The 13,954-nt window shown below is 36.0% G+C and overlaps 1 protein-coding gene across 1 annotated transcript in view; it reads right to left on the minus strand.

The window, feature by feature from the left end:
- The window catches only part of NCAPG2 (non-SMC condensin II complex, subunit G2), a 103,266-nt gene that overhangs the window by 12,830 nt on the left and 76,482 nt on the right, over window positions 1-13,954 (minus strand). The window contains exons 21-22 of the mRNA XM_006887661.1: window positions 7,992-8,179; window positions 6,639-6,779 (exon numbers count right to left, since the gene is read on the minus strand). Of these exons, the coding sequence (XP_006887723.1) occupies window positions 6,639-6,779; window positions 7,992-8,179 (329 nt within the window). The remainder of the gene's footprint in view (window positions 1-6,638; window positions 6,780-7,991; window positions 8,180-13,954) is intronic.

A 13,954-nucleotide genomic window follows, 5' to 3' on the forward strand; every position in this document is an offset into this window, starting at 1 on the left:
AAAGTAATAATTAGACACACAACCAAGAATGAGATAAGAAAGAGTAAAGACAAGGGGCCAGCAGTCCTGATGATTGAAGTGCCTAAGCAAAGCCTCTCTGCGTTTATTGAGAATCATCAGGAAGGTAAACAAAGGATAATCAAAACGAAGTAGAAAACAAAAACAAGGGATCATGGGGAAGTCTTTTGCAGATAAGGCGGAGTTCTTTTCTATTGTTTATCTTATGCTAATCTCAGGAGGGATTCAGTAAATATAAACTAAGAAAGATGTTGATACTTAAGGAATGCCTTAGTGCCTCAGATGAACTCCATATTGTATTACACCTCCCTTATATCCTGATATAGCATTTGGTTTATTATTATTAAATTTGATATTTGGCTTCCCACAAATGGCAACCAGAAAAAAGTAGTGATAGTAATCGCTAATAAAATAAATTTCAATACAAAAACCATCACAAAGGACAAAGAAGGTCACTACATAATGCTTAAAGAGTCAATAGAACAAGAGGACATAACAATAATAAATATTTATGCACCAAATGAAAGGCCTGCAAAATATATAAAACATTAACAAAACTGAAAAAGGAAATAGACAACACTACTATAGTAGTTGGAGACTTCAATACATCACTCTCAAGAAAACACAACTACCAGAAAAAAATCTCAAAAAAGATGCTCAAGATTAAACCAACACAATAATCAACTTGACCTCATAGATATTTCTATGCTAAAGCATCCCCTAAAACACAGTATAGGGAGAAAAGTGCGACAATGAATGAATGGAAATCCAAAATATCTGTAAATGTTCATTAAAATTATTAAAATAATAAAAAAAACCCAAACAAACAAAAACCAACACAGTATATACATTCTTTTCCAATGTGCATGGAAAATTCTTGAGAATAGATCACATTTAAGGTCAGAAGGCAAGCATCAATAAATTTAAAAAAACACAGAAATAATACAAAGCATTTTCTCAGACCACAATGCAAAAAAACCTGAAATTAATAACAAGAGGATAAAGGAGAAAAGAAAAAAACACCCATACATTTGGAAGCTAAACAACACCTTACTTGAACATGAGTGGGTACTAGAAGAAATTAAAAATGAAATTAAAGTTTCTTGAAACAAATGGCAATGAAAACAACACTTACCAAAACCTCTAGGAAACAGCCAAAGCAGGAATCAGAGGTCAATTTATAGCAATAAGTAAACATATCAAAAGGCAGGAAAAAATGACCACTGACTCTCTAACCAAACATCTCCAACAAATTGAAAAACAAAACAAAACAAAAAACAGCAAGAAAACCTGAAACCCTTTAAAAAAATCCTGATATTATAAAAATTAGAGGAGAAATAAATGAAATAGAAAACCAACTGAAACAATCAACAAAACTAGGAGTTGGTTCTTTGAAAAGCTCACTAAAATCGACAAACCACTCGCAAAACTAACAAAGGAAAAGACACAAATAATCCAAATTAGAGATGAAATGGTCAATGTCACTACAGAACCAACTAAAATAAAAAGGCTAACATTGGGATATAATGAAAAATTATACTCAAACAAATATGAAAACCTAGAGGAAATGGACAAATACTTAGAAATTCACAACCTACCTAAACTGACACCAACCAAAATTGAACATCTGAACACATGCATTACAAAACAAATTGAAAAGGTAATAAAACAACTTCCAGCCAAAAAAAAGTCCTGGACCAGATGGTTTTACAAGTTAATTTTTATCAAGCATTCAAAGAAGATCTGTCACGAATTCTACAAAAACTATTCCAGAAAATAGAAAAAGATGGAATTCTCCCAGACTCATTCTATGAAGCAAACATATCTTGATACCAAAGCAAGGTAAAGACATCACCAAAACAGAAAACTATAGGTCAAAATTTCTTATGAACCTTGATGCAAAAATCCTGAATAAAATCTTGGCCAATAGAATCCAATGATACAAAAAAAAAAAGACCAAGTGGGATTCATAACAAGTATGTAAGGATAGTGCAACATAAGAAAAACAATCATTTCAACCCAGTAAGAATAGCAAAATTTAACAGAACAGTAAACATCAAGTTCTGGCAAGGTTGTGGAGAAACTGGAACCCTCATTCACTGTTGGTGGGAGTGTAAAATTGTGCAACCACTATAGAAAGCAGTCTGGTGCTTTCTCAAAAAGTTGGAAATAGAAATACCATTTGACCCAGCAATTCCAACACTGGGAATATACCCTAAAGAAACCATAACAGCCACCCACGTAGATATAGGCACCCCCATGTTTACTGTGGCTTTATTCACAGTAGCAAAGAGCTGGAAACAACCCAAGAGTCCATCAACAAATGGCTAGAGAAGCTCTGGTATACTCACACTATGTAATACTATGCAGCACTGAAAAACAAGGAACTCATGAAACAAACAAAATGAGTGACCCGGAAGGACATTTTGCTGAGTGAAATATCTCAGGCACAAAAGGACAAATATTGTGCAGTGCCACTGTGGTAAAATGGGACTGACATCAGGGTTTGAGGGGACACTGAGAAAGAAGGATTAAATACTGTATAATGCATTGAAATATATGAGGGAAAGAACTGTTTAAAAGAGTTATGTGATTAGGTATTATTGTCATGACAGGAGTCCAGAATAAAGGCTGCACAGTGGAGTGGACTTGAGGGGAGGGATATATAACAATGAAAGAATTTTTCTTTACTTTTCAAAAAGAAGAACGAATGGGGGGCAAGGGGTGGGCAGGGAGAAAAGTGCAACAATGAATGAATGGAAATCCAATGTCTCTGTAAACTTTCATTAAAATTAATTTTTTATAAAAATCACAGTGACTCATACTTATTAGGTTTAGGGCTCTTATACTCCATTTAAGAGATACTTCTAAGTTTATAAAAAGAAAAGGGGAAAAGCACTCAAAAAGTATGAGAAAAACTATTACACCATGTGGAAGAATCGGAATAAAAGATCTTATCATTATTGTCAATTACATTTTAATTAAGGTAGAAATAATTATAAGGTGTTCATTATTGTTGCTGTTGTTCTGTACTCAAGAGTCAAAGCCAACCCATAGGTGACTCACCAGCTAGATTTCAGAGGCTGTAAACTGCACAGGTTTTGACTGTTCATTCTTTTCCCACAGAGCAGCAGGTGTATTCGAACTGCCTATCTTTGCAATGGCAGTACAATTCCTAACTACCACATCACCAGAGCCTCTTTACTCAGTATGAAGAAATAATCTGTTATCAGTTATTGTTGTTGCTATGTGGCACCAGGTCAACTTTAACTAAGTGATTTGAGGAACAGCAGATGTGAATCCAGTCCTCACTAGTGCCATCTTTGCCACCTCTTACATATTTGGGCCCACTGTACAGTCCTTTGACAATCTATCTAACTGAGGGTTTTCCTTCCTTGTACTGACCTTTCCAAGACTGAGGTCCTCTTCCAAGGACTTTTCCCTACTAACAACATGTCTCATGCATGAGTGACCAACTTTGCCTCCAAGACAGACCTTGGTAACCCTTTGGCCTACATATATCTGTTTGATCTTTTCGTAGTCCATGGGATACTTAGTATTATTCTCCAACAACAGAACTCAAAGAGATCAATTCTTCTTTTGTCATATTTAGTCACTGACTAACTTGTGATGCACACCAAGAAAATAAAATAGACCATGCATGGTTGGATCAGATGCACAATATGGCTCTTCAACCACTTTGGACTTCGTAGGTCATACTGTCTGCGTTCTAACTGTTCAACTCCACTATTAAAATTTAAAATATCAAATGAACCATAACCAATTTAAAAATAAATGGGTGTGGCTGTGTTCCTATAAAATTTTATATTTAAAAAATAGTTGATAATCCAATTTAGCCTGTAGGCCTAACACTGCCCTTGACTAAATCATTGATTGATTCATTTGCAAATATTAACCACCTAATTTATTAAGATACTCTGAAAATTGCACTGGAGCGCAGAGAAGCCAAAGCACAGGGAAGAATTCAAGATACTAAAGAGTTGAATAGAAGACTTCAAAAGGCAGCATGGGATGACAAAGCAAAATATTACAATGAAATATGCAAGGAGGTGGAGTAAAAATCAAAAGGGCCGAACTTGCTCAGCGTATCTTAAGCTCAAGGAACTGAAGAACAAATTCAAACCTCGAGTTGCTATAATTAAGGATGCTTTCAGCAGAATGTTAAATGATCCAGGAAGTATTAAAAGACGATGGAAGGAATATACTGAGTCACTGTATCGAAAGGAATTGGAAGACACAGAAGAATTTCATGAAACAACATATGAGCAAGAGCCTATGGTGATGAAAGAAGAAGTTCAGGCTGCTTTGAAGGAAATGGCAAAAAATAAGGCTCCAGGAATAGATGGTATACCAATTGACATATTTCAGTTAACAGATGCTGCCCTGGACATGCTCAACAAGTTATACCAAGAAATCTGGAGAACGACCACTTGGCCAACTGACTGGAAGAGATCGATATTTGTTCCTATCCCAAAGAAAGGCGACCCAACCGAATGTGGAAACTACAGAACAATCTCACTGATTTCACATGCAAGCAAGATTTTACTGAAGATTATCCAAAAACGACTGGAACAGTACATCAACAGAGAACTGCCAGAAGTCCAGGCTGGGTTTAGAAGGGGTCGTGGTACTAGAGATATTGTAGCTGATGTTAGATGGATCTTGGCTGAAAGCAGGGAATACCAGAGGAATGTCTATCTGTGTTTCGTTGACTATGCAAAGGCATTTGACTGTGTGGATGATAACAAACTATGGCTGACTCTGAGAAGAATGGGAATCCCAGAACACTTGATCGTTCTAATGTGAAACTTATACTTGGACCAGGAGGCAGTCGTCAGAACAGAGCAAGGGAACACTGCTTGGTTCAAAATTGGGAAGGGTGTACGCCAGGGATGCATCCTATCTCCATACCTTTTCAACCTATATGCAGAACAGATTATCCGGGAGGCTGGGCTCTATGAGGAGAAATGTGGGGTCAGGATCGGTGGACGATTTATCAACAATCTGCGTTATGCGGATGACACAACCCTGCTTGCTGAAACTGAAGAGGACCTGAGGCGCCTGCTGCAGAGTGTCAAGGACTGCAGCCTACAATATGGATTGAGGCTCAATGTCAAGAAGACAAAGATTCTCACCACTGGACCAATTGGCAGCATCAGGATGGATGGTGAAGAGACTGAGATTGTACACAGCTTTAGTTTGCTTGGCTCCACAGTCAACAGTCTTGGCACCAGCAGCCAGGAAATTAAAAGGCACATTGCCATGGGAAAGTCTGCTGTTAGGGACCTCTCCAAAGTACTGAAGAGCAATGGTGTCTCTCTGGAGACTAAGGTGTGTCTGATACAGGCCATGGTCTTCACAATCACTTGTTATGCATCAGAGTTGGACAATGACCAAGGAGGATAGAAGGAGAATTGATGCCTTTGAGCTGTGGTGCTGGAGAAGAGTATTGAGAATACCATGGACTGCTAGGAAAACAAACAGATTTGTTCTGGAAAGGGTTAAACCGGGTGGCTCCTTAGAGGCAAGGATTCTGAGGCTCCGTCTAACACACTTTGGACATGATGTGAGGAGAGATAGGTCCTTGGAGAAGGACATCATGCTTAGGAGGGTGGAGGGACAGCACAGGAGAGGAAGGCCCTCTTTGTGGTGGTTTGATTCAGTGACTGGGATAATTGGGATGGGCGTGTCAGAGACAGTGCGATTGGCACAGGATAGAGCAGAGTTTAGGGCTGTTGTACATAGGGTCGCTATGAATTGCAAGCGACTTGATGGCACATAAAAACAAACAACAAGTTTATTAAGGTAAACAAACTCTAAACTTTATACTATATACTTACTTTCCTAAATCAAATTTATTCCATTCAAGATTTAAGGAGGACCTTAAACTCTAATGTTTAAGAATTATGTTTTCATCCAGTGTAACATAACTGTTTTTTAATTTACACATATAAATTTATATAATTTAGTCATCTCATTAAATTCCATATCAACACTGAGAAAATCTAATAACACTTTTACTATCTTTATAAATCACTACTCTAAAAAAAAACCAAACAAACAACAACAACAAAAAATAAATCACTATTCTGTTTCACAAGCTCAATTATATCTAGGATATGAAGAGTAGGAGTGCCTTGAGTATTCCTTGTAGTGAAGCAGAGCTTTATTTTTGGTTTGCATTTAACCAAATGGGCTAATAATTTCCACAATAATTATAATTCTCTTCTGTTCATGTACTGTTACTGTTAGTACATTTTAATGGTTGGGGAAAAGTAAGGCAAGGAAAGCCAAAAAAATGTCAGCTATTCTGAACAGAGCTCTTCAAGAGTTGGGTCATGCATTCTGTCCATCATCACAACTGCCATTGTCTTTTCAGGACAGATTTCTTATGGAACTAGTCAATTACATAAATCTTCATGATATAGCAAAAAGAAACGATCATAATTTAAAGACTACCTTCATTTCATTCAGGAGAGAAGGCATCTTTAATACACTTTTGATGAGGATACAAATTAACTATTAAACTCTGAGGTACAAAAAAGTGTCACTTCTAAAATGGTTTCATTCAACTCTGAGCTCTTAGAAAATATATTTACCTTTCGTAATTGGTAACTTATCTCCATCACTGGTGCAGCAATCAGAGTAGAAAGCACTCCTCGGTGAATGGATGTTCCGGCATGCCAAGTCTGAATGGTAGCTATAAAGTCATGCAGAGGTGTCTGCACAGAATAAAGTAGCTACAAGAAAGGAGATCAGCCAAAAGTTGTGGTTTAAAAGAAAACCTTTAGAATTATCATTTCTATTGCCCCCTCCCCAAAATTAGGACTTATTAATCTTATTTGCCCATAACCAGTACCCACTACTCTCCTCAAGCTGATTTATGTTTCATAAAGTACCATGACCAGAAAATAAAAGATTTGCTTAAAGCCTACTTGTAGCTATCAATACAGACCTGTCTCGAAAAAAGAAAAAAGAAGAGAGAAACAGAGAAGACCAATGGCTGTGATGACAGTATGATTTTGTTCAGGAAACTACAAAATACTTTAAACAGTATAAACAAATTTGACAAAGATGTCAATATTTTTATATGAACTGGTTATTCAATAATAAGGTCATATCACTTAATAACTTCATACTAACGTTCAATCAGCAAAGGTAAACCCTTGCAAATTCTGTGCCTCTCAGTTCTAATTAGGATAAAGTTAATAAATGATTAAAGGACAACATATGGTAGGAATTAACATTTCACTCGTGAAAAGTTTTCATTAAATTGAAAGCTGTTGTTGTTCTTGTTATTGTGGCAATTCCAACTCACAGCAAACCTAAGAGTAGAATGTTCCACAGGGTAGATGATCAGGTTTTTCTTGCATGGATCTGCTGGTGCGTTTTGCATGCCCAGCTTCTGGTTAGCAGCCTACTTCTTTAACCATGCTACCTGGACTTTAGACTTCAGTTTAATCTAAAGTCTAGGTAGCATAGTTAAAATCTAAACTCTAAAAATTAGCATCTTCATAAGTTATCTTATTTGCAAGATTCTGTAAAATAATAATTTAGCGTGTATTAGTCTATTGGTAGATGTAACTCACTTCTAGTTTGTTAAACTGTACTAGTGGAAAAAGGTATTAGTGAGAAATTGTTCTGAGACTATCAAAGACCATGATCCTCTCTGGTTTTCCTTTGCCTTTCACCACAAGTACAAAGAATAATTTTTTCTAAGTGTGTCATGCAGTGAGGAAGATTGGAAGCATTACCTGGAAGCATAAGGGAATTGTCTCTTATACCATAATTCTCTTATATGATAATTACATTTTGTCAAACAGCTTGATTTCATAAGCAAAAGCTAAGTTAAATTTAAGTAGATATTACTTCAATATCTTTAGTCTAAGACACTGAACATTAAATGAGTAGTATTCACTTCACTAATGATATTACATAAAAATGGTAAATACCCGTAGGCCTTCTTCTGGTTGCTTTTTGAAGCACCGTGCAATACATTCCAACATGTTCTGAAAAACTTTCTGGATTGTGTCAAATAGTGTTACAACCTCTTCATTTGAATCTGATTTCTGAAGTAAGAGATTTCTCGTTATCTCTTTCAGAATGCCAAGAAGTAATGACATATAAAAAAATCCCTTCACTAGAAAGAAAATTGGAAACATTGGTTATGGAATCAGATAATTAGTTGAAATAGTAACATATTTTTCATTTACACATGTGTATAATGATAGCTTAAAAGGCAGTGTTTGTTAAGCCAATACAATTAATACAAGAAAAGAGGTTGGTCGGGTTTATCTAAATGCTATAAAAGTATAAAAGTAAATATAGTCTTTCCATAAGACCAAGATATTAACAATAATATTACATATTTGATATAGTCTCTACGCTAAGAACTATATTCACTTGTGCATGTGAATAGACAGCAACTTAGCAGTGTAACTCCTTCAACACCTGAATTAAAAAATGTGTTATTTTCTTGAATAATCATGCCAACCACCATCTATTATAATACTGGTAGCAATGACCTATCACAACATGACTTGAAAGTATCATGGGCTAATCTTGCTAAACTTCTAATTCATTTTTCTATTAATTTATTGCTTAGCTTTCTCACTTGAATATCTCCTGTACTGAGTTACATTTGTTTTATAAAATGTATCACTATATTTTAGTCTAATTATATAATTCATCCTTGAATTTTCATTTCCAAGCAACTTTGTAAATTAAGCTGTAAAAATTATAATAAAAACCATATATTATTAAAAAATTCTGTATTTTTCTAAATAAAGCCCACGGTGACTCTGTCCTCTAATGACCTCTCTTTTGACAATCAATATGCCTCAGCATTAATCAAGCATTACGTATGTGCATAGATTATTTCCCCATCTACACATTACATTCTTCAGAAGGAGAACCATTCTGCGTGAGTCTTTATTTTTTTATTACAGACACATCACAAAAAGGAGCTCCGGTGGCCCAGTGGCTAAGCAGTTGCAGTGCCAAGCCAGAGGCAAGCAGTTCAAAACCACTGGCTGCTCTTCAGGAAGAAAGTGGACAATCTTCTTCTGTATGATTTACCGTCTCTAAAGATCCACTGAAGGGTCAGTTATGAGTTGGTTCTGACTCAACACCACATAACAACACATCAAGAAAATGTTTGTTAAATGGAAGCTAAATCTTCAAGTAAGAAATCATGCTCCTCCTCAGAGCTTTATGTAACTGATCAATGATAGGACCTTATACAGGGAATGAGAATAGTAAGGTCAGTTTATAAGTAGATTACTAAAAAAAGAATTAGCTCTGTTTGAGACAATACAAGAAACTAGCCAAAATTCCAAATCTTCCTGCTAAAAACGAGTAACTTATTATGATCTAGTTAAGTGTATCCCTTAAAAATCAAAAGCTCTACCAGAATCACCAATCAACTCGGGGGAGGGGTGAAAAACAAACAAACAAACAAACACAACCTGCCAATCACCGAACAAAAGTTAACAGAATGCTGTGATCATTAAAGAGAAAAAAATAAATCAGAGAGAGATGATGCACCAAGATGGTGGACAGTGAGGATGAGTACAGGGGAAGGCCCGGATGTGGGAGAACCACAAGCATGGACAGTTTCTATGCTTACTGACAAAAATATGAAAAGTGAAAACATTCAATTTTGTCTTTTAAACAAAAGCACAAACATAATGGTTACAAAAAATAGGATATACTGTTTTAAAAAGATCAGAATTCTCATATAAATAGAAGATGAATTTTTAAAGTTTTCCAGTGCTGTCAGTCTGCTACAACACTCCTTTAAAGCAAATTCATTAAGAAGCAACAAGTATATTTTTAAAAATCCACTACAGAGGAGTTGAGTGCAACTTGTAACAGGTCTCCAACAGGTTTTTGAGGCTATATATCTAGAGGAGACTATCCACGCTTCTCCTGTGGAAAATCTAGTGGATTCAAATCATCAATTTTGGGGCCTTAGCCCAACATGTCATGCACTAAACCCTAAAGGGTAGATCAAATCAACAATCTCAATTCAGTAGGAGCTGACTTCTAGCCAACCTGCTGGGGGTTTTCTGAAGCTGTAATCTCACAAGAGGAGATTGGTAATCTTTCTTCTGCAAAATTGCTTATGGAATGGATTCCTTTGGGCTGAGAGCAAAACTCTTACCCACAAGGCCACCAGGGTGCTCATAACTGGTATGCTGTGGGAGCTGTAATGTGCTGTGAGAATCGACCCACAACCAACCCTCTGGAAGGTTTGCAATGGTGGTAAATTGTATGGGAAGAGACTGCTAGTCCATCTCCCGCAGAGCAACTGGTGGATTCCAACCACATGCCTTCGGGACTGCTAGAATACAAGGGTGGGATTATCAGTATAATCCATGTTGGCTCAAGACAAATCCTATGTAAACACATTCATTCATTCATTCATTTAATAGAAATAAACTATTCTTTTTAGTTTTTCTGGGTTAAAAAAACCTGCTTACAGTTATTTTCTTATTTTTCTGTTACACAGTACAGACATACAAATCTTTTCCAACGTTAGCTTTTTTAGTGCCTTATACTGCAGAATACATGGTTTCTTCCCAAACATTTACTGAGTCATAGCAGAAACATTTGTATTATTTTAAGTTTGACATTTTTTTTTGTTTCAGAGAGAACTCAATGTATTCAATGTATTCTTTTCTTTAGCATCTGTTTCAGTTTACAGAATACCTGCCATATTTAAGTATTAGTAATATAAATGTATACCATTTATTTTAATTTCAACTACCATTAGGATATTTTGGTGTGCAAATAATCCAAAGAACTGTGGACTCCATTCTATGGTTGACTCTGGAAACATTATGCTGAGTGAAATATCCCAGTCACAAAAGGACAAATATTACATGATGCCACTGTTGTAGAATGGGACTGTCCTTGGGGTTGGGGAGAGACTGAGTAAGATGGGTTCAATAATGTATACTGCACTGAAACAGAGGAGGGAGAAAACCGTTTAAAAGAGAGATATAACTAGGTATTTCTGTCATCACAGGAGACTAGAACGAGGGCTACATGGTGGAGGGGACCTGGGGGAGGGTTTGTAAAACAATGAAAGAATCTTTTCTTTTACTTTTCCATAATTTTTGGACTCATGTACTTATAACTTGTTAGTCAAATTTGTGTCTTCTAGGTTGCAACACCCCCATGATACATCTTCAAGAATATGTACATGTACAGCCAAGCACAATCAATAAGAGTGCATCTAAATTCCAAAATCAATCTCCATAAGAGTCTATGTGTTTCCTACTGCCAAAGGGGCCCTTTAGAGTAGTGAGAGAAGATCTTCACCCTGAAACCCACAGCGTCCCTTTTCAGCAGGAAGTAGCTAAGAGAATACGCCGTCCCCTTTTCCTTATGACTCAGGGTGAAGTCTCTCTCAGGGAGGAGTGATAGGGAATGGCAAAGGATACACTGACAAAGAAGATTAATCAGAACTGGCTTTGACAAGCACTGTGGCATTTGGACAAGAACAAACTGGGAGGAGGGTAGAGAGAATAGTGCAACAATGAATGAGTGGAAGCCCAAAATCTCTGTAAATGTTTATGAAAATTAATAAAATATAATTATAGGAAAAAAAAAAAACAAAGAACTGTGGACTCCATTCTATCTACCACGCTGGGATGTTAAATAGGATCTTATGTGTATTTGTAACAGGGTGGAAAAAGATTATCTGCATAGCTGATGTTATTCTGATTTCTGGAATGCCTAGACACAAAGATCATGTCAGTTTGGTTGGTAACATAAAATCAGTAGCTTGGGTCCTTATTCTGAGGGGATCTCTATGTGAGAAAACTAGGTGGTACAGTGGAAACTGGCTACATTAGAAAGCTAAAATTCTAACTGGCACCTCATAAAAATGAAATTCATAAATAGCAAAAATAGATGTAATCCTAAAAATAAAATCACCCCTTACAATATAAAAGCTAATTTCTAGCATTATGATTATTACCTTTTATATCTAAACTGCAGTTTTCACACTAGAAAGTAAGAATTACAGTATCACTTACTCCCAGGTCTTTTCTGAATGCAGCTAGAATTTCTGGCAATTCTGTTGCTGTATGTTCCAGTCATTTTTTTAACAGCATTATACAAAGAAAAAAGGCTAAATGTTTAAATAATGGTTAACCTTAATGAGGATACTTGAAAGTACAATTTCATATATCATTTAAAAATTGAAAACACTAGTGAGATTGTGGAGAAGTTCATTATCATCAATTAGAATAAGGCCAGTGTTGACTTTGGAAAAGACTAATTACTCATATACAAGTTCAAATTGAAACTAAAGATAACTTGTTCCACTAAGTGAAGATACAAATCTGAGTATATACCATCTAAATTTAGAGAAAACCTCAAGAAAACATTTGATGTACTGAATACTAATGACAAAAAGACAGTCAAGTTGTGAGATGAAATAGACATCACATATATGAAGCAAAAAATCTTTTAAAAAGATAGGAAAGAACAAAGTAGCTATCAGAACATTCTCTGAAATTTGCATTAGAATATAGGGAAGTTAAAGCAAAAAGAATAAACGAAGAAGAGATCTGAAAAGAAGATTTCAAAGAGAAATTCAAGAAGACCAAGTATTGTAAAGAAATGAGCAAAAACCTGGAGTTATAAAACCACAAAGTGAAGAATACACTTACTTGCCATTCATTAAGCTCAAGAACTGAGAGGAAAAAAATGCAAGCCTTGAGTTGTAAGACTAGAGAATTGTCTTGGCAAAATACTGAATGATGCAGGAATCATCAAAAGATAGAAGGAACATACAGAGTTGCTGTACCAAAAAGAATAAGTGATTGTTCAATCATTTTAGGAGGTTACAGATAAACCAAGAATCAACAGTACTGAAGGAAGAAGTCCAAGCTGTACTGATAGGAATGATGACAAGAAAAACTCCTGGATTTGACAAAATACCAAAGGAGGTGTTAAACAGATATAGTCCTAGGCGAGCTTACTCACCTAGGGCAAGGAAGGAATCTGGAAAGCAGCTACCAGCCAACTAATATGTGAGTGCTCATTCACAAAATAAAAAGTTAACTGTAAAACACAAAAATTACTCAACAAAATCATAATATAAACAAGATGGATGGACACAGCGACTACCACAACGGGCTTGAGCACAACAGACTGTGAGGATGGTGTAGGAAAAAGCAAGGTTCAGATCTGGTGTTTACTATGAGTAAGACTACGAGTTTGCTATGAGTCATAGTCATTCTAACAACTACAGCATCATTAATACTACAAGCTGATGATTATTTAAAAATGGCAATAGCAGTGCCTTAACAGAAAACTTCCATCGAGCTGGATTCACACATGACTGTGGAATGAGGGTATATCACAGATGATGTCTGATGGATCTTGGCTAAAAGCAGGAAGATGTTTGCTGGTGCTTGTTAATAAATAATTGATTATGCAAAATCCTCTAACTGTGTAGATCATAGTAAATAATATTCAATATTGTAAAGAATGGGAATCTAAAGACTGGCTGGTGCTTGTGCAGAATCTGTGCACAGACCAAGAAGCAGTCATTCAAGCAACTCAGGAGGATATGACGTGGTTTAAAACCAGGAAAGGTGAATGTCAGGGCTGTTATCTGTTCACCATATTCCAATCACTCTACGCTGGGCATACAGACTGAAAAGCTGCACTATACTAAAAAGAATGTAATCAGGGTTGGAGACTGACTCATTAAAAATTTGCATATGCAAATGATACAACCTTGCTTGCAGAAAATGAAGACTGGAGTACTTACTTATAAAGCTCAAAAACTATAGCCGTAAAAAAACCAACCAAAACTATAGCCTTCAGAATGGTTTATGTCTCAACATAAACAAAAATTGTTGATCCACAACCAGCACCTATGGGAGGAGCT

The sequence above is a fragment of the Elephantulus edwardii genome, unplaced genomic scaffold, assembly GCF_000299155.1.
Source record: "Elephantulus edwardii isolate Elephantulus edwardi_28Jun2011 unplaced genomic scaffold, EleEdw1.0 scaffold00060, whole genome shotgun sequence".
Taxonomy (NCBI): Eukaryota; Metazoa; Chordata; class Mammalia; order Macroscelidea; family Macroscelididae; genus Elephantulus; species Elephantulus edwardii.